Source organism: Schistocerca piceifrons, chromosome 3, assembly GCF_021461385.2.
Source record: "Schistocerca piceifrons isolate TAMUIC-IGC-003096 chromosome 3, iqSchPice1.1, whole genome shotgun sequence".
Classification (NCBI taxonomy): Eukaryota; Metazoa; Arthropoda; class Insecta; order Orthoptera; family Acrididae; genus Schistocerca; species Schistocerca piceifrons.
In genome coordinates, this window is record NC_060140.1 from 941,378,043 (window position 1) to 941,400,935 (window position 22,893).

At 41.1% G+C, this 22,893-nt stretch overlaps 1 protein-coding gene across 3 annotated transcripts in view; it reads right to left on the reverse strand.

Annotated features, from left to right (window-relative positions):
• Positions 1-14,883, reverse strand: part of LOC124787760 (activating transcription factor 7-interacting protein 1-like) — a 186,466-nt gene extending 171,583 nt beyond the window's left edge. The window contains exons 1-2 of one of the 3 annotated variants that reach the window (XM_047254633.1): positions 14,850-14,883; positions 9,573-10,232 (exon numbers count right to left, since the gene is read on the reverse strand). In XM_047254633.1, coding sequence (XP_047110589.1) covers positions 9,573-10,182 — 610 coding nt within the window. In that variant the 5' untranslated portion in view covers positions 10,183-10,232; positions 14,850-14,883. Of the gene's footprint in view, positions 1-9,572; positions 10,233-11,133; positions 11,160-14,306; positions 14,725-14,849 lie in introns of those variants that run through there. The other 2 variants (XM_047254634.1, XM_047254635.1) reach the window with 2 other exon arrangements.
• Between the last annotated feature and the right edge of the window lie 8,010 nt (positions 14,884-22,893).

Genomic DNA, 22,893 nt, shown 5'->3' on the forward strand with positions numbered 1-22,893 from the left:
ATGGCTGCCTACACACCATTCTTCCGGTTTCTTACTCTCCCAAGCTCCACGAAAGCCCTCCCTCAGTCTTTGCTACACTAGCATTCGAGGCAAAAAGGATGGTGCAAAGGACGTCCCAAACACAGCCTGGAGGCTGTTTCCTAGTCGATACGCCTCTTCCCATCTGTAAGAGGCTAGCGTGGCTACAGGAGCTTTCTACAAGGTTTACAAGTTAGATAGCCGACTTCAACAGCTAAGCGTTTGGACTACAGCCATCTCAAAAATCCCCGACAGATAACTGCCTGCCGGGAATGTTACGGCGCAGATGATGACATGATTTGTACAAGAAACGTTGCGTCTCATCGAAGTTTCAACACGGTTGAAACCCTGAGAACTATTCATCAGTTCCGGCTCCTCTCGTATTCTCCCTAAGCCGAGCGAACGGACCCCCCTATGCATCGCTCAAGCAACAAGCTATACGGGTCCGCTGACGCCAACGAGACCTGTCACGCCACGTTGCCACATCACACGCAGCGTCGCACTCTGGGTTTCCGCTGAAACGGGGCCATCACTGCCGCAATTGCAAGACGAATGTTGAAACATGGACTGCGAATCTGGTACTTCAAGCAGCTAGCACAAACGAGCTAACAGTCAGATTAATTGTTTTGGCATTAATTTCTAGTTGAATCTCTTCCGAAGGATCCACATTACTAGCTTTCCACACTGAAGTATAATTATGTAACTACCAAGCTGTAACGTTGGGAGCTGATGACGTGAATTAAATTTTATGCTGCAGCCAGGACTCAACCCGAGGTCTTATTGCTTACTAGGCAGATATGCTGACCATTACACTACCGCAGCTTTATGGTCAACATAGCTTCATGCACTACCCAAGTCAAATACTCTCCCCAACACAAACTCCTGGCTGCACCATAAATTTTGATTCATTACTTCAGCTTCCAACGTTATCGTAGATAAATTAGAGACTTAAATGTCTCACGGAAACTTCAATTTAAGATCTGTACCAAAGCTGTGTTCCAAATCTGCGTACAACTGGCTTCTGAGCGGAGGAAACAGCATTTGTCGTCACTGCCAACGTAGGACTCTCCCCCCCACACACACACCATTGCAACGGCAGTGTGTGTGTGTGTGTGTGTGTGTGAGTGTGTGTGTGTGTGTGAGAGAGAGAGAGAGAGAGAGAGAGAGAGAGAGAGAGAGAGAGAGAGGAGGGGGAGGGGGGGAGAGAGAGAGAGAGGAAGGGGAGGGGGGAGAGAGAGAGAGAGAGAGAGAGAGAGAGAGAGAGAGAGAGGAGGGGGAGGGGGGGGGGAGAGAGAGAGAGAGAGAGAGAGAGAGAGAGAGAGAGAGAGAGAGAGAGAGAGAGACGGACGAATCGCCAGTCACGTGTTTTATTCATGTATCCCTTACAGTTGTTCTGCTGAAAAGTAATTTTAGCTTGAAGCAAAAGATAACTGGATGTTTCTTTTCTAAATCATGTGGGCAACTAAATTTCGTTCTAATATCCATTTTATTGATATTCACAGACGGAAAAAATAGCAACACCAAAAAATAATACTGAGTAATGAAATTTTGGGAATATATTTGTTTAGGTACTATATTTAAGAGATTAACACTGCAAGATCAGAGGTTAATGTACACGCGAGATAACACTATTGCAACTATACATTGCTGGTACATAAATACCCTGTGTAACAGCCAGAATGTTGAATGCGAACATGCAAACGTGCATGGATTGTGATGTACTGGTGCCTGACGTCAGTTTGTAGAATGGAGTTACATGCCTGTAGCACTTTTGTCGGTCAATGCTGTTTGTGGATGTCCCAAGGGCAGATCTGTTGATCCAGCACGATAAGGCAAAATGTCGACACCTATAGCGCATGTTGGGTTACAACAGCGGTATGTGGCTGAGCGTTATCCCGTAGGAAAACAACCCTAGCGTGCTGTTCATGAATGGCAACACAACAGGTCGAATCACAAGACTGGCGTACAAGTTTGCAGTCAGGGTGCGTGGGATAACCACGCGAGTGCTCCTACTGTCATACGAAATCGCACTTCAGACCGTTACCTCCAGACTCAGCTTTCAGTAGAAAGACCTCTCTACCCTGCCCTCTAATGAAACACCGAAGTCGCAAATGCCAGTGGTTTGAGGTATGTGGGATGCACGCCACAGGGCGTCTGGCTCCGGGTTGTTCTTGACGTAACCGATTTATAATGTTTCGTTGTGTCATTGTGGTGCCGACTGTTGCTGCAGATGCGGTAGGATGCGCCAGAGACAAGCGCTTCCTTCGCGATAGTGACCGTACATTCTCTGACCACCAACCATTTACAGTGGCTACATTCCTGCCAAGTGCTGCAATATTCTCGAAGGAAATTCCAGCTTCTCATAGCCCTGTTGCACGACTTCAGTGACGTGTTGATAATAACGTCTTAGTCACCTTGGAGGCATTCCTGACCAACTACTCACGACGTCAAATCTCAAAGTAATCTGAAAGGTAACTAACGCTCAAGACCGTTACCAGTATTTAAAGCACAACTGATTTGCATCCTCATCAGTGGCGCTACTAGCAACTGTGTTACGATTTTTTTCCGCCACTGTATTTTTAACGAATCACTCACCAATTTTCTGACTAAAAACTAACCACAGATGAAACAAAATAGAGAACCCACATGTCCTTTCTCAATATATTGAATTCCAGTCACATTTTGCTGACAACTTGAGTTAAATACTCAAAATAAAGTTTATAAATGCAATCTGTGGAAATAATTATTAGTTTTCGTCACATACACCAGAACATGAGTGAAGGAGGAACAAAACTAAGTTCTTGTACACTCCAGCTTTTCTTTCAGTGTTAAGTACACAACCAATGAACAGATCTGACATGCTATTTCTACTGTAATCCAAAACAGCGTGAGAATATTAAACTATGCATGAGTATATGCATGAGTATATGCATGAGTGCAGTAATAATTCTATTCTAGAAAATGACATGCAGTTCTACAGGTAAACAAACTGGCAATGAATTAATCGCATTGTCCGATTCTCATAGATGCTATCATTCATGAAGAATGCCATATAACAAATTAATTATACACACACCAAAATTTTAGTCAGCTCAATACAATTCATAACTCAGTCTGACTTGCGCACACTTAGTATTATTCTCAAAACATGTAGGCTCTCAGCATGTGCACTTGCCCAACTTATGTATATGAGATGCTACAAGCCCATCACACAGGGAAAGCTTTGCCTAATCAGACTAAATTTGTATTGGAAATTCAAAAGGATGGATGGAATTTTCCCAAGGGTACCTGGTCAAGACAACCAACATACTGTTAATGTGAATCTTCAAGTAATACAAGTTTAGCTCACATATATGAATACCACATTCCACATTTTTAAAAACAGTTTGCGCTATCACAGGTACATATTATCCTTTAGTCAAAGATGTCCATCACGGAAATGAAATCTAGCTCCAGTAACGGGAATCCAATTATCCAGCATTTAGCTTTCAACCAATATTTACAGAATTGCAGCTCTTCATTGTCTTCAGGTTGCTTTTGCAAGTCATGGATGGGGCTAGGAGCACACTTCAGCATGAAGCATGCCACTTCAGTCTTCAGAAGACAATACAGAGGGACATCATCAACAGAGTGAATACTTTCACAAGCATCTAGTACTAACAAGTTGTTACCCCGAGGATGACACCAGGTCTCGTGACTCTACAGGTTGGTAGGTGAGAGAACGTAGCATTATTTCTTGCTCTTGTCTCCACAACAAACTGTATTATTGGCATAATTTTGAAAACAGATGTCTGATCTGGCCAGGAAACATAATGGAGTTTCTTCATACTCCAAACACGAATTTTTGAACAATTATAGTCGAGTGTTCTCCACACCATCTTCATCTTCAAGCATTTTTCAGTTCTGAGGGGCATCTCTGTCAAAAGGTGCAATGTATAAGATGCCTTCTGAAGTACTAGCAGAAATTTTTCCATTGAGAGGAGCTCCACCTCCCCCCCCCCCTCCCAGCATTGTAGATTCGCCACTTGTAATAACACGGGCCTGTCAAATATTAGCCACAGTGGTATTTTTCCACATAAAAATACTTATCGTCCAGAAAAAACGACAACCAACTTTTATTTCTTTCCTTTTTGTGTTATCTTAGGTTCAACTGCACCATTTTCATGAACTGTTGTGTAGTCCTCTACAGCCACACAATTAGAAACTACGCCACTACCTTCCACATTCAGCTCAAGTGCTCATCAGATATGTATATCTTCAATCGTTGTCTTGCAGTCATTTTGACAGTTTCGTTGCGTCCAGTAACGCTTTCTACGCTGCTCTCTTTTCATAATGTACGTTATTCGCAATTTTCGAAACTGTAGACCACCACATACGAAGTTGAGCGTTTTGTTCCACCAAATGTAAGTACATGCCACAAAACTAATGTTGATGAACAGTATTCTGTGCGAAGCGTCGGGGTGTACTTGGAAGAAACGCGATATATTTTAAAACCACTGGAGGTGACTTATGTCCATCATGTCTTTGTTCCATATTTTAGTACCTTCCTTCCCCAAATCTACACACATACTCTATACACCACTGAAGTGCATGAGAAAGGGCACTTGCCATTGCATATTAATACAATAATACGAATGTCCAAATGTTATACACTTCGTTGTAGTTTTATTAACATTGGGTGCGCGTATATGTTCACCTATTTCTCTCACATGGCAGCTTTGTTTTGCTTTAGGGCGCAAAAAAGGTGGGGTCTTACGCCCACTCACATAAGTGCTCTCCTCTAGCTAGGAATTAACCTACACCTCGCTTGGCCGAGCGACGCATTCTTCTTGACTCTGGTGATTACATATTTACTACGCGACTTCGTGGATTAGTGGTAAAGTGTCAAATTAGAAATCTACATGTCGCGCTTACTCCTGCGACACTGATCTGTCACTTAATTCCCCCAGTTCTGGCAATGCCGGTTAATGTGGAAAATGCCGAGTTGCAATGTGGCTCCCTCTACGTTAAAAAGTACTCCCCCTGTTAACTGGTTGGTAAAACAGTTCGGAGATCCGACAGAGCTGTAGGCATACTACCTCCAACAGAACCATGCCTTGTAAACTACTCTCGTGTTCAAAACCAATCTCCAGACTGATGACTGCTTAACTTACGGATCATGCTGTGGTAAGATATGCCATTCGCTTTAACGATAATGTTGATCGGCTGGAAAGAAAATAACGGAAGAACAGAATAGCTTCAGTGTAGCCCGTTGCCAACAAAAAATATGAATTATGTATGATTTTAAGGAGCACCTACGAAAATATTGTTAATCTTTCTATACCTCCGGTCCTATCACAGCATCAGTAAAAAATCTCAAAGTATTTTTTCACGTACATTTCAAGCAAACATCCGCTGTTTTACATCGATAAGAGTTAATTCCTGGAAAATTATGTCCGTGAACTGTATCAAAGTCTGCAGATCAGGGCGAACTACAATTTACCGACCAGAAAGTAGTGCATGTCTACAACAAAACACCTGACTCGACAACAAATGTTTACAAATGATCGTTCAATATTGAGAAATATGTATCGACTCTTGCTGTGCCCAGGAGCAATAGCGCTTAGACGCACTGGACTTTTTCTGATACGATATTGTTTCACTGTACGACACTAAAGCAACTCTATGTTTGTACTGCAATCTTAACTGGCTGGATCTAAAGCATCAGCCATATGCGACAAATCACCCGTACATTGTGATGCTATTTGTACGCTGGTCTTTGACCTTGCCAGTGACGCAACTAGTTGCACGCTCAAACTCCACTGCGTCTTCTCAAACTCGCCTCCTCCGTTCAGTGTCACATTTGTTCAGTTTTCTTTTAGTTATCACCGGTGCACACACTCGTGGTAAGTAGACTTATTACTCACGTAAATATTACATCCTTGAGCCAGGTACTGCTTCATGTGCAGGAATGATGTGACTTCCAAAAAGGAATCACAGAACGATCCTAGTGATTTATACTTTTCCCTGCCGGTGTAGTAATAGAGTCCCCGGACTTTGCAGGAGAACAGGACGCGTGTCACATGAGTATTCACTCCAGTTCCACGAAAATAGCATCAATCGGATGGTGTAAGAACAAAGGTACATCATACAAGCTGCCTTACTGACAAACTGTCAGAAACGATCCTAAATAAAATCTATAGGTGACTAGCAAAACTTCCTTCACGGCATTTTGAATGCCATCGGTCTTCCTTTGATATCCACCCTCACTTCTTGGAAAGCCGAGAACCTACTACGAGTTGGTAGCTCTGGTGTGTTACGCACATCGACATCAACAGCGAATCAACTTGAAACGGAGACGTTATTCGTGACGTTCTGAGACTGGTGATTCAGCTTCAATTCGGTACCAATCACTCGTAATTTGAGAATGAGATACAAATGATGCTTTCTGAAAGCGAACAGTTCGATCCCTGTCCAGCCATTAAGAGGTCGTAACGCCTTTGGAAACCAGCACGTCCCATCCTGCTAAAAAAAAACTTGGGGAATTATGCGTCTAACTAGTTGTTCCACATCATATGAAGGGTTAGCTGTTCGTTACTCAAGGGATGTTACTTTTCCACGGTGGGTCTTAAAGTACTAACATAAAACTGATTATAGTCATCACTGTACTTGTTCGGAAAACAGTTTATTTGGGGCTTTAAAAAGGGACCATTCTTGTCCAGCAATAGAATCTGTGGGGGGACGCCCTTTAAGTTACACTGGATGCCGACATATATATGCATACTCAAACTAAAGAAAATATACCGCCAATATTAATTGCACATTACAGTGATACGCTGCAGACATCTGAAATGCCATTTACTTTTCATAATGCAGTTTCTCATGATGGAAAAACTATTCGCTCATATCACCTCAGGTTTAAAATACTTTTACAAAATTTTCATGGTTTACAGTCATCTTTTCAGGAAACGCCGTAAATTATTCTGCCAACCACGGTGGAATTCAATGAAGCAATACTTCGCTTACATCAAAATATTTGGTGTTTAATTACTGTCATCTGGGGTTACATTGCCTACTGGCGAAATTGTGTCAACTTTTTACGAAGCAAACTAGTGGCAGTACCTTAAGATGGCGAGTCAAGAAACCACACCACGGACTTTCCTAGGCGGCGGATGACACCGGATTTTCACGTAAAACAAAACTTGTGCACCTATAGTATCCCGACATTCCCTCAGTTTCTACATCAATTCGACAAGAGCCCATCACTTGGACGATACTAGCAGCACCCGAAGAATACATTTTAATTAAAATCAAGAAGGCTCGTTCCTCTCGTTCCAATGGCTACCAGCCTGTTGAACACATTAATCTCTGAAAAGATGCTGAACTTCGCGACCTTCGCACGGGATCTGGCACCAATAAACCGCTAAACAGGAGCACTCTATTCAGGTCTTAAAGAATGTCATTTATTTGAAACAACTTCACATTTTGGCACACACAAACAACTTATGCAGTTCTTTGCAATGAGAAGCACCATCTGTTGCTTTATGGGCAATCGATGTCTTATGTCAACAGCGTTCAACCATGCCGAATGTTCATCGATTCATCGAAGCCAAGAAATGGCACAAAGGAAACTTATGCGTCACGACCGGTCGGATACTGTGAACATGCGACGATTTGAAAGTGATATCATCTACATGGGGTCGCAGACAATGTCCGCCAGATACTTCCGTTTGACCGACAGGCGGCGTATCAGAGCTAGAAAGGACCATTACACAAAGAAAATGCAAATTGGAAATAGAATGCAGCTAGGAAATGAAAACGCTCTTCGTGTGTCGTTTGGGAATTTCTTAAGGAAATTTGTCAAAGAAACCGATGTTTTAGACACCTGTGCAACAAGTTTCCAGTGTTACGTTACGTGGAAGTGAAAGGTGTGTTAATGTGTCCATCATTGCTGACAGCTATTTCCAAGAGTTACTGTGCGATTCTGAAAGATATGCACGGCTGGCATTCAAGTAAATCCACTCCTTGGAAATTATAACTCTGCCGACTGAGTGGATGTAGTGTAAAGAAAACTAGTTTGCACAAACAGCTGGGTTCCAACACAATCCACCAAAAGAAGGGTGCACAAACGAATGTTTGTTAGGAGTTGTCGGAGGGGGGAGGGGGGTGCGCACGTCCTGGGGGCGTGGAGTATTTTTTTAATATTTTGGAAGGCGAATGGCAGCCATAAAAAAAAGTTCCAGTCCCGACACTGTTAAGAACCTATACAATACGGACGATTAAATCTTTTAAGGAAACACCTGACCACACTACACTTTTCCTTTTCCCTAAGAGCAACCCTTTCCCCCCCTTCCTAGGGGTAATGGGTGCCCTTGCTCTAAATTCATCTCCTCGACTCCTCTTAAATCTTTCCTGAGAACCGAGGATCATTCACCGATATACGTGGCAAATGTTCTCATCAAAGCACATCTATGATGGAGTCACGCTGTCAGAGAACAGCGATGTTGTTTTACCGCAACTGGACGCTTGAATGTGCCGAGCCAAATGTTCTGAACAACCCGAAGTCTATAGTCAAGAAATTAAAACTCACGCGGTAACAAAAGAAATGCGTTTCATATCAATAAGTATGTATTTTCTACATGTATTATACATGCAGGCATATCCCTTAGTACTTCCACACAGTGATTTAATGTTCTAATAAAGCGACAGCCTATGTACCATTTGCCTTAATAATATACAGCTAATACCGCACACAATAATAATATGGACAACAGAAATGATTTACATAATGAATCAAATTTCAACTGTCTTAGAGGGGATGCCAGGTACCAATATACTTACCCATTCTTATTTTGTCAGTAAGCTGAGACGAGACCACAGCGCGTTCTAGTCATTTATCAGGGACTTTGTTCCCACTAATAAAATCAGCAAAAACGGTTAAGACAAAGATTTTTACATACAATTGTTAGACCTTACATTAGTTTGATCCTCGTCCACGCCTACATATAAAATTACAGTTGCCTATTACTAACTGCACAATATTCGCTTTTATTTTCAATTCGCCAGCGGTTTTGTCTAGGCTAATGCCTGAATGAACATAAGAACTTATGGAAGAAAAATTTTAGTTTTTACGAGACATCTCGACTGTAATGTTCACACATCGTAAGGATGCACGTCGCTTTTGCACAAGTTTTATCTGTGCAACAAGTTAATAATATGATTATGTTAGTATCGCCTGGATGGTTTTGGATCTCCTCCATTCCAAAAGAATTTTCGATATATATTACAAAGGACCAAAATTACTACAAACCACCGGAATAATATAAAGACTGCAAAAAGAATTACTAACGTGAAGCAGAAGGAAGAAGAAAATATACGAAGAAACTATGAACCATTTTCTAAACCTGAAACTCAGACCAGAACACCACACCAGAGATAACCTGAAACTCAGACCAGAACACTACACCAGAGATAGGGAGGTTTCACCATGTCGACTACTATTCATGTGATGTACCATCACCTGCCCCTTTGAAGATAACAGAGGGAGTGAATCAGAGAAAACAAACCTTACTCACCTGGTATTTCACTGTCTTCATCTTTAACTACCGGGCTCGCGTCGTCTGCTTCTGTAGCTTCGTTCTCCTGCTCTTCATTATCATAGTTTTGTTCAATGTCTTCAGGCACGCCGTTAATGGCGTCACGATCTTCAGTCTCAGGCAATATTTGTTCGCTGGGGTCGTGATCCATGTCTTCAAATGGGCTAGTAGCTCTCGGAGACATCTCGCCTTCGTCTTCACTCTCAGTAATGCGAAGTTTCAAACTTGCTTCGGAACCCCCGTCATCAAACACGTAATTTTCTTTTTCGCTCGACGAGTCGTTATCGCCGACTGGTGTTCTGCATGAAATTCTTTCCAAATCATCTGACGAAGCACCATCACCATTATTTAGCGACAATGGTTCTAACGTTTTCTTTAAATCAGCTTTTACATCGCTGTCTCCGTTTAATAAATCCGAAACTGGTGCCGACTGAACGTCTTTTATCTTTGGTTTACTTGGCGACAAATCGAAAGAGTCCGCAGAATCAGGTGCGAGCAACGCACCAGACTGATCCGACTTTTCACCATCTTGCGAGCACTTCACAACGGGAGTTTCACTTGAGCTTTCAAACATGCTTGTTAGTTTCATAGCTCCTCCTCAGCACGAATGTGTCATTTCTGTTGTAAATATGTCGAGCCCTGGAAAAGAAATGGAATTCATTGACATTTAACAACTTACCAATTACCACCCACAGTAGTGCTGTGTAAAAGTGTGGGGGCGGAAGAGGTGGACGGGGGAAATAAGGGAGAGGAAGTAAGCAGAGAGGGGTGGGGGAGGGGAGAGGAAGAGCCGGAGGCGGCCCTAAAACACACACACACACACACACACACACACAGAATAAAATATGTTGACCACCGCAGACAAGGTCAAATCGATCACTTTGGGCGTTTGTATTCATTACTTGTACCATCTGCTACGAAAATAATTTACTGCAAATCAAGAGTAAATACAATCAACATTCTTTGGGTACATCTAAGAACCATTACTACTTTAATTTGCTTTCAAGGCTCAGTTCCTTGATAAATGACAGTTGCCATAATTGACGACGCCGTTAAACCACATGTTAGTCAGTCTTAAGGTATCTACATTTCGAAAGCGAGAACACTCAAACCACATAGTTTAACCTGACTTATGGAAATATTAGTGCTTCCCGTTTCCACTGCGTGACTATTCAGAGGCAAGCTGAACGACCTAACTTCATAATGTGAGACAGAACCAGAGACACGATCGCGGAAAAGATTTTACTCGTCCGACGTCCAACTGGCGTGATGCCACGTCGCTACTGTGCAAACCTCAGTCCTATAGTACACCCACTATCGAGATTCCTCTTACAGATTTCGCCTCCAGTCTATGCTTAGTTGATATTAGTACATTACGTGTATTGAACAGATGAGTATCCCTACGCGAAACAGTGCAAAGGGCTCTACGCCTAAACGGACTGGAAATAGTATCACATTCTACACAGCATACTACTCGAAACGTACTTAAAATACCATCTTTTAGGATGGGTGACTTATGTATTGAAACTATAATACTGACACTCAAGTGAAAGCCACAGCTGCGGTTTCTGAACGCTGCCTATCGCCTGACTGAAGTCCACACTGCCCTGCAAGTGTGACGTATCGTGCTGCGAGGCAATTCCAATATGGCGGATGGCCTTGACTAAATACGAAGTTCCCCTAAATAAAATTCATAGCCGGGTTAAATAAACCTTATAAAGATTATAAAGGCGATACATCGCAATAAAACCTAAATCTGCTATCAACTGTAAGAAAATAAGAAATAACAGCCCTTTTTCAATGCTTCCATTTGAAATTGCTGTTACGTATGAACTGGATACAAGGGAACTACTTTAGAATCCAAGACTATCAGCTTCAGAGGACAAACCAATTAACAATTATTAATAAGCAACCCAACAAGAAGTCACATCTTATACCATATCCATAGTCCTCTAACACAATGCTAAAGATTTGTTTACTAATCCTCATTTGTAACCAACTAGCATCGCACTACGTCTAACCACCTCGTTACCATAATGACGAAGGTTGCTCGACAGTTTACATAATTCCATATTGTACTAATTATCTCCACGGGTATGTTAAATCTTAGGCAAAGCTACATTAACGAACCAGTTCAGAAAAAAATTATACCAGCCGTTCCACCTATAGAAATCGTGGACTGTAGCAAACACTCCTAAATTTTCGATGTGGGCAACAAGATCCAATTTCGTAAAAGAGTTGCTACTATACTGCCATCAGGTGGAGAGGACAGCAGTTATGCGACTGTCAACCTTTTAATTAAACTGACCGAAGGGATGTAAAGCGCTCACATCTTACACCCCAAATAATACTACCCTGTCTTGTGATCTGTTAAGTGGTAGTTACTCCAAATCCTTTGTGCAGTAGTTTGGTCTAAATTAGTTTGCCGATGAGCACTCGTTCCCGTACCTAGTTATAAGTAAAAACATAGCGTTATTGGCAAATTTTGGAAAAAAGTGTAAATTTTCTCTGGGACACTGCTGCAGTCATTGATCGACTTCAGGCAATCAAATCATAATATCTAGCTTCCATTAACGTGTGTTGGTCCATCTGGGGCGTATTACATCACCTGCAATTCTAGGCAGCTTCCATGACTTGACCGTGACCACATCTATGTCATCATGAATATTGCTGTGCCATTTTTGGACATCGTGTGTATACTAACACGGCCTGTGCTTTTGCATTTGAGTAAATTTTTCTTTATAACTCTACATTACGGCTTATTCACGTTCTCCCGACAGTCCCAACTAAAAAAAAAATTTTTTTTTGATGGTTCTGAAATACTATCAACCAGAACAAGATCTTTGAAAAGTCTCATTTTAGGTACTTCGCAACAATTTATTTCTGAACGTCTCAGAAAAATAAAGTTTGACGCACCCTTAAGAATTAGTGAGCGGAAGCTTACAGGCTGATCTACATCTGCAAAAGCCTTAATATTTCTTCTACGAGTAGCTTTATGCCAGTGTTCGTGAAAATGCTGCTTCATTACTTCAGCCAAGGTTGTGCCCATTGCAAGCCAAGAATTCTAACTGATCACAGCTGTGTGCACCAAATTCCCCTACATCAACCAACCTCTTAATTTAGTGTATTAACAACGTCATTAGAATCCAAGTATAAGCTCAAGATGGCGAGTGCTTGAGACTAGGATATGTAACTTGCCTTCCTCAGGAATCATCCCAGCATTCAAGTGTTCATGACAACCAATGCAGAACCTAATTGAAATCGCGCCTTTAAGATGTGGACTTCGGCCAAACCTCCCGAATATTTCCGCGTCTTAACCAATGGGCTGGCCCGCTCAGTAGCACGTCGATACCAACTTTATGGGACAATTAGCGTGGGTTCTAGTAGTAAACCTCTGGATATCGGGCTACGTTAAAAGGAACAATTTCCGTGTCCTGCTACACAACTACAAGGTATTTGCGATAATTTTTCTGTACAGGAAAGTGTATGCACACAAGCACTGTGCCCACAAAATCAATCCCACTGCGAAACCTTCCATTCATCGGCGAGTCCTGCTTGTCGTTCAGGTGCTGCCCGGGCTAGCCGTAAGCGCTGTTGCCACATGTATCACAGTCTTCCGAGAGGAGAGAGAGAAGAACATTACTAAATGTTAATCAGCCAGAGCTGACTTGACCCACCCGCAGTCGCGACTCATTTGATACTCCTTACAACCAAACCAGTTCGTACAGACAAAATTATATATGCAAGATGAGAAATGTTGCAATCTGCAGTTCAACTCGCTTTAATCACTTATCTTTCGGGTCTCAGAAAAATTTCCCAGACCTACAACTGGGCCAGTAGAACAATGCAATAACAGAAGCTAATTACAAGGATACCGTTTTACTCATTATTACATAGGCCTACCGAACCTCATGGCTTAGACAGGGCCTGTAGTAACAAACTGAACACCGACGGTCAGATTTTCAGGGTGCGAGGAGTGTACCACCATTTCTAAACTCGTGCCTAACAATCGCCAGTGATGAGCAATAATTTATTGATTTTTGAATCGCCGGAAATGCATATAATGCGCATGCGCGAGTAGCTATGGTGCTGGGGAAAGTGCTGCTCGAAACTAGGCGAACTGGAGAATGTACAGACAGAGTCAAATGAAGAAGAATCTTCTTACAGACTTTTGAGGTATGCTTATTGTGTGCCCTCTGATGGGACCAAATAGTTCTGTTCGGTATTATACCTCGTCCTGGAAGACTTAAGTTACAGGAGAGTCTAGAACGATATCATCGTACACAGTGAAAACTACAAACTTTGGTGTAGGACGCTGCGGATGTAAAGCAAATGCCGTTGTGCATATGCACAGTTTTGCATAAAGGCACACAACTGATGCCTCAGGCGAGACAACCATCTATATAAACACATTTTCAAACACAGACTATCACAATTTGTCAAACACTTCCGGCAACAAACTACCACACGCCTGCATATACACTTCCCTGCTACGTTTCACGCCATGCACACAACCAGCTCAACAAAACAGGTTCGGGAAATAAAACATTTTTGTTTACGTCTGTTATATGTAAAATTTATTTCCTGAAGCCACCTAGTTACTAAGAACCAAACACAATGTGTTTCACCTCGAAACAACAAATCCTTTCCAATGCCCCGTGAAAGGTAAACGATGTACACGATAATCATAGACTGGTTCATACTTTTACTTACGTGATGATAATATGACAAGGTCGAAACAACCACTAGTCACTATGCTTTGAAACTGAAAATCTGCAGTCAATGCTGATGACGTGAACAAGTACTAGACGTTGACAAATTTTAGTCATCGTGGGACTCTCATCAAACATGACGAATAGCAGAAAGGAAACTTCTGCTGGCACATAAACATTGCCCTATCAGTCCAATTCACTGAGGATCAGTGACCCCATACTCTCGTGTTAGCCACTGTCTTACAAACACGGCGATCTTTTCCAACGTCAGAGAACTAAAACTCGAAACACTGCGGACACATCGAAACACAAGAGTTGTTCGTACTGAGAGGTCAACATTAATATTATACCTAAATAACCGCCACTCTCAACGAACTCGTTATTTACACCTTTCGTGTACCGATGACTAAAACACATAATATCAAACGTTCATTGCGTTATGATTATTACAGTGGGCATGTTTGTTGTTAAGGACACGGATAGGTTCCACTTCGTAAGCCCATCAGAGTCTACGAACTACTTAATACAACAAAATCTCACTCACCAAAGTATCTCTGTGTACACCGCCTGTGTTTTCCCAATGCATATGGCTAGCGTGCGCATGCGCACAAGTTTCGCACGGCCGACGCTGACTGCAGCGCCATCTCTTGGCGCTACTGGTAACTACGTGAAGCCCTATTGATATTTGGTTCGCAGTTAAAACTTCTCTGATTTTCGAAACTAACGCTACAAAAACCTTTACGAGACACAGAGCTTCCGTAATACAACGGTACCATCCTGAAGGAATCTCACAATTTCTGTCAACTGTAATCAATATCGCTGCGGAAGATTATGTGTCGGTCCCAGCCAAACGGTAGCACTTACTTGCTTCCAATGTGCGACTGACGAGCAAAAGATCGTCATGAATATGTTGGCGTCTTTGGAGATGGCATTGTAACCAATTGTTGTTCTAGGCGCCAATTAATCAAGAAAATATGTTCCGATTAAGAACCAAGATGTACTTCATACAGTTACGGTACGGTAATATGACGCCATTAATGGGAGCAATTTCTGCGTTGCCCTTATAAACGACCGTAGCGCTTGTCTACGATGATAAGTCGGACCTAGGTCCAAAGCGTTCAGAGCTCTTTCCATATTCTTACTAGAAATCAAGACACTCATCGAACAAAAAGTTACTATTTTATACCACTTTATTCTAAAGGTGATTTTCATTTTTCCTGTAGAAATACATCGCCCCCTACGACAATTAACATCTTACTACCGTTGTCAAAGAATTTTTATACATTTTAAAGTATTTCGTACCTAAACTTGTATTTGTCAGAGGTTATGTGTACATGTGACATCTAGTATTATTTTACGGTAGCTATCGGAACTACGTGTATTTTTTTCCTTGTTTTGTACAGAAGTTGTTATCTGTTTAATGTGATATTGTAAGCAGCTGAATAATCATGTTCTTGAAAGCTAAATTTGAGAAAGAAATAGGAACCGCGACATTCCCGGCAGAGATATTGAGATAAAATGTTAAAGGAAACCTGTCTTAAAGTAAGTAACGTGCTTTGTGCCCGTAAGTTATTTCTGGTTTAGGTTTATATTCGTTACTGAGATTGCTAGGGCTACCATACGATGTCCTTGGGCCATTTACCTAGGATCAACATCATCTCAGAATATCATCAACGCGAACCTCGGTATGTTGATGTGCCTTTAAATCCTAAAATGAACCCAAATGCTTCAATAATTATTTTAATACCGGTAACATCCCGAACAGGTTCACTGATATGAAATACCTGAAGTAAGGAATCATGATCAGTTCATGAAACAGATTTCAATATGTGACAATTTCATCATTCATTCTTTGTGGTTTCAGAGGCGCTACCACTTACGATTTCCATTAGTCTAAACTTTTGTGCTCATTACAACTGTTACCTGACTGCTATAAATATGTTATATTAGTGAAAGCCAGGTCTATTTCGCAAGTTAGTCACTTCTTTACCTGTAATTTTATTCACACAGTTTGCATGATTTTTACATCGCTTTATACTTCCTTTTCGACATCGCAGATTTAAAAAGTTTATTTTAGTTAGCTACCAGTTACAAATCTTTTGTTGATTTGCTTAAATTATTTAATAAAGCAACATGTTTCTAGGTACAAATCTCATCCTTAGGCGACAATAAAAATAAAAAAATTAACTAAAGCACACATAAACACTGGAGTAATTCTGGGCAATCTTGGCATGTACTGTGGCTATCTTTGTTCATAGGAAATGGCCGTCTTCTTGTGTTTTTGTCTAATACATCCATTACAATCGTTCCTTGGATCTTGTTAACCACTGTTTATAAATTGCAAGATAATACAGGAAGGGAATACGGTAATGATATTATCTTAAAAAACATAATATCTGCGGTTAGTGTTACAGAATTAAATATTTTATTAAACTATGGAGTGGTTCAGTGGTTTTATGATAACAAAGAGGTGGCTATCTAATCATTCAAAGCATCGGAATTCAACTCTCGCTCGGTCTTGGGATTTCTCTTCTGATTTTGTTTATTCATAACATGGCTTATCTCTGCATTCGTCTTTTATAGGGATATGTCAAAAACTTTTAGAACAGTTTATTAAATTTGTTTGTAGTCGAGAAAATTAAAACAGTAAATTTCTATTTTATGGGATAAGATAATAGATGACTGTCAATCCCACGGAACGAGTGATAACTATAAAACTGTGTTACTGTTATAAGCGTTTGAAGATTCCCCAACGGAATCATATTAAACTGGACAAACAGGGACATCGAGTATACGTCAAGGAATGCAGTGGAAATTGACACAGGCATTATCTGACTCGTGGAAGCGTGAGACAGAAACGCTGACTTGGAATGTCAGATATTTGAAGTAAAACGCCACGTGCCCGTGGGAATATTTTCAGACAATGCCAAGCAATAGTTCTTTGGATATGCGAATGGTCCTAACACATCATGACTAAAATCAGTCTAACGACCCACTGGTCTGTGAATTTTAAGTATTTATTATTCTGTAACTGAAACGACAGGAAACTCAAGTATAGTACAATGAAAAGTACCCTCTACCACGCATGTTTCGCTAATCTGCAGTGCTTACTTGTAGATGTGGCTGCACTATTGATGAGTCAAAATGTGGTTATTTCCGAAAAATGTGTACAAGGAACCTATGTATATATTACGTACATTCATATTTCGAGTGTTGCATAGATGAGAAAAATGTTTACGATTGAACAATCTGATGAAACTCAAATTTCTTCTACTGAAAATACTTTAGATGAACCGTCGAAAGTTCTCGTCTTTTAGGTGAAACTGCTGGGCACTGGTTTATGAATAGAGGGAAAATGAAGCAATACCAGTCCATATTGCGCGCCAGATAAATGATACTTCCTCTATTGGGCATTAACTCTTTTTTTCCCTTTTTTTTCTACACTCGTCTTGGCAAATGCGAGGCGGAATAACCAAGTGTGCCTCAGAAACATTATACAGATAAACAAGATGCGCAGAGATGTAACACTTCTGTGTAACACACTTTCCCCTGTCTGCGTAAGTGATAGCTATAGCGAGAGGGTGGCGGTTAGGCAGTAGAAATGAAATAAAGTAATTGCCATATCAGAGGAGGAAGACCAAGTGAATGCGAAAACTAGATGGAAAATGCATCAGTGATCATCCATTCTCTAGTTTTTCGACTCATCTGGCAGCTTCAAAGACATTTAAATCAAAACATCTTGATATATTCGCGCTTTTTTATCTGTTAATATTAGTACCCATGTCATGTAATATGCATCGCGCCAAGCAAAGTAACATGATACATGCTGTCGTCCCCCAGGAACACATCCACATATTTTATCCTCCCCAGAAAAACTTTGGTCTTCAGCCATATGATACTATATGTTGTTTACTATAGTTGGGGAAACTTTTGAATTTTTGGCACAGGATCAAGGACTTTGCCTATAAATTGCAAGATGAAGGTGTGCCAACACCTTGCACCTAAGAGAGCTCGCTGTACGGGGGAAGTAGGGTTAACTCGAGCGAATCTCAAAATGTTATCTCTACCAGATAAACTGAAAAGCTCGTTCCCTTCTTTTGCATCCCCAACTCCGCTCAGGGCTTATATGCCTTTTTTGTGTCATGATAGGAGCATTTTTCATTCTGGTTTTCAAATTTTACTCTGCCGTAATTTGGACATTAGACCGTCGTAGCTTAGCAACCGATGTAGGGTTTTTTTTTTTCCACTCGGGCGACGACTGCACCGATACATGTTTCTTGTTGTCTTTTCGTACCATGCTGCTTATATCGTGGCAGCAAATAAAGCTTTAACAAAGCAATGAGACCATTAATTACGAGTAATTGTCTACCTTCTTACAAAATTTCAAGCGATTCCTGTAAGTTTCATCGTAGCAATGGCGCGCGTAAAAAAACTCAAAATTTCGCACGTCAAATTCGTAGATTTTTGAAAGCAAATTTTTTAATTTTATCGTAATAATACGTAACTTTATTTATCAGAATCACTTTAAACCGTTTCGGCGCATTCAATTAACGTAGGAACTAATTTCACGTGTTGTTTTTAGCTGCCGGCCGATGTGGCCGAGCAGTTCTAGGCGCTTCAGTCTGGAACCGTGCGATCGCCACGGTCGCAGGTTCGAATCCTGCCACGGGCATGGATGTGTGTGATGTCCTTAGGTTAGTTAGGTTTAAGTAGTTCTAAGTTCTAGAGGACTGATGACCTCAGTTGTAAAGTCCCATAGTGTTCAGAGCCAATTGAACCATTTTTTTTGTTTTTTTTTGTTTGTTTTAGCTCGACTTTAATACATTGCATCTTGACAACGGATAAAGATCATTGGATTGAAAAAATTCATTTTGATATCTACCTTCGTGCAAACCTTGAACCGATTCGTACAGGTTTAAATTACAGAAGTGGCGCGCTTAAAGAACCTCCCAGAAAAACTAGTTTTTCGCACCTAAAATCCAGACGTAGCAAGATTTTTTCAAACGGTTAAAATGTATCTTATACCACGGTATGATACACGTGGGGACCAAATTTAAACCACCGGTCTTGCTCCAATCCGGAGTTATTTAAGGATCACTGTTTTTACACGTAAAATGTAAACAGTGCACACACAAAAATGTTGCCATTACCTGAGCATTAATTTCAGCCCAATTAAAATCTTTTGCAAAAGGAATGAATCGGATTTGCACCATTTGCCTTGCGCCTGCTCCCGTTCGTTGTTCAAACCTTGTTTAATATACTGTAACAGAGCTACAGTAAAACAGATGAATGACTACAGATGGCCGCTGGTCCGGACTAAACCAACAACTTTTTACCATGTTCCTAGTTCAAATAGGAACCGAACACCACGATTCCGGCAAAACCGCGATTCTGCGTCCGATATTTTCGAACATATTTGTTACAGCGTTACGGTTACAGCGCGATATATCGTGGATGCACACCTTTTGCCTGCCATGGCTTCTTCTGCGTTGAAATTATGGGGACATCCGTTTCCTTCTACACGTTTTCTTACGTTGTACATGGTTAAATCGAACATTACCTCTTCAAATGTAACGACATGCTCTTCCAATTCATTTCCAGCTTCATCGGTAAGCTTGTTACTACGGCCAAAAAATTTACATCTCAGTTTGTTGCTTAGAATTTGTTTTCTGCATGACTCTTAATTTTTGGCTTCGGCGTATTTCACGGGCGTGCAGATTCATTTAATCCATGCTTCCCATTTACAAACACTGATACAGTTAAATGCAGCTCATCTGTGCTTCACTGTCCATAACGCCTTCCTGTTGCCATAATGTAGTACAAAATAATTTTTTAATTAATAACTCAGGATAAAGAACGCATGAGAAACTTCACCTCATCATTTCTAAACATTACGTTGCAATAATAACGCTGAAAGCATGCAGGCAACGTCTACATTGTCTACAAACGAATCACAACAAATATAGTTTCATTACTGTCTGAAAACTAAAATTATTTCATGTATGTTCACCCATAAATAAATCATTACGTTGCCACTTACCTTATAACAGCAATTCTCAATACGACAAAAAGTTAAATGAAAAATACAATATATTCAACGCTATCTTCACACGATCTGTTCTGCATCACACAGAGCTTATAGCTGACAATATGGCTCCGAAGAACACGTAGTTCATGCTGACCCCACAAATTTCGGTTAGTACAAGAGGTACGAATTTTCCAGCAGTGATAAAATTAAAGAGACGGTACAATGTAAGCAAGTTCCCCTGTGTGGGCCTCTGCCCCTCATAAATTTTGTGACTCCTTCCAAAACCTTGAACGATCTGGATTCTGCCTAGCTTTTCGCACCAGATTACCTTCTCCCACAGAAACGTTCCTTTCGTCAGTTGTCGGAGTCAGCGGCCTCGCGGACAGCTTGCGAGACGATCCACGCCATGTATCGCTCGCCAGACTTATCCAGCAACTTTTTTTTTTTTGGCTGGACCAGGACTAATCCTCTGAACTGTTCCAATATTAAATCAGTCTGAATGCGGGTCGCCAGCGACTTCTGGATCCGCGAGATAGGGTTACAAATGTCACCATTCCTGTAACGCGCAGAACTGTCCTGTAGCGATTCAAAAATTTGCAGAAAACTTTCGGATCCAGCTACTCGATCGGAAAAAGTACACCGCAAGACAGAGAAGAATGGAAAATATGCCAGAGGCACACCTCGGACAAGACAAGATGGTTTCGGTGAAATGTACGAACACGTCGGGCAATACTGATCCTACGGATTATCTTACAAGATTTACGATTCAACGGGCCCGCAGCATGGAAGATATCTCTTAGAGACAGTATGTAATAAAATTCAGATTGTTACTATGACCGTTTAATGGAATCAGCACTGAAAATTTTACAGATAGTACCTAAAGGTTTAACAGTGAATGTATTTGAAGAGATGGAACCCTACTTACACACATACAACGCCCTGATCACATTTTGAATGAAAACGGTTTAAAACATAAGCATTCCATAGAAAATTTTATTGCATTACTAACCAAAGATAAGTGATAGACACAAATTAACCACCCGCGGACACACTGATCACAAAGATCATACATACAGCCCGAAGTGATAACTGCAACACACCGTAGCAACAATGTAACTATATAGCATCTTCGGTCAAGTGTCACAACCATCAATTCGTCTAATCTGACGATAGAACGCTAATTAATGTAAAAAAAATGCAAGAAAATACTGTTAATAACAGGAGCAAACCACAAACCGGCTTATAGCATAAGAGTCTTTAACCTACACCATGTTGCTATACAATACGGAACGACAGCGAGCACTGATGATATACGGACGTAAGTACCAAATTCGTATACATGTAAAAATGATTGACCGACGTCATAATAAAATAAAAATGTTATGTTAACTTTCGCAGATGGTCTGAAAATGGCATTCTAGCCGTAATAGATCCATCACAATAAATCGTCATTAAAATACCATAGCAGCAATCTGGATTGTATTACTTAATATCTTACAACAGTTGTTCCCAACCAGCAAGTAATTACCTCCAGAGCGGTAACATGAAACTTTGTGAGGTGTAAAAACGAAATGGGTTCGATAAAGATTTAGTAACCAATTTAATTATTTTCTTTTCTTAAATAATCACTGTTATGGTGGGCTCAAAAATATAATAGATCATCATAGTCAGGCATGTGACATCTACTGCAAGATAAAAGCGTCCTTTAGATATATCCGCGCATCACGATCTTCGTCAGTTGGAATCCGCGTTGCTCCTGCATATTTTACCGAGCGAGGTGGCGCAGTGAGTAGTACACTAGACCCGCATGCGGGAGGACAGCTATTCAAATCTGCGTCCCGCCATCCAGATTTAGGTTTTCCGTGATTTTCCTAAATCGCTCCAGAAAAATACCGGGATGGTTCCGTTGCAGAGGGCACGGCCGATTTGCTGTCCTGTCCTTGAAACATTCCGAGCGCGTGCTTCGTTTCTAAGGACCTCGATGTCGACGGGACGTTAAACCTTAATCTCCCACCCTCGCTTCTCCTGCATATTTTAATATTTTACCCACCTACGTCTTCTAGGTTTCCTTTTATTTCTTACGATATTTTACTACCACCCTCGGAAATGTCCCACTGTCCCTGGCCTTGATTTAGCTGCGGTTGTTTCTTCGGGTTTCCAGTTCACAATCACATCACCGACAGTCGACTTCGAGCAGCTTTAGAAAGACTGAAATAGCCCCAATGGGTTTGTTACTCAGGTGACATCCAATGACTAGTCCACGTGTGAAGTCACTGATATCTGCTGACGAAACCATTCTTCTGTTACTGTTCTCTATTGACGACACAGTATACCATATTTCCCAGCCGTTTTTATACTGACGGGTCCGTCTCTTGTGCCATCTAGTAGTCAATTCCGCATTACATAGATGTGTCCAGATACTTTCGAACAGATAGTGTGTGTTGCACCAATTGTGTCCTGAACCGGATCATAAGGTTGCCATATGTGTCATAACATTTAGAATAAGTTCATGATCCGTGCGCTTGAATCCCAACACCTTATTGTAGCCCTTACTCTTGAG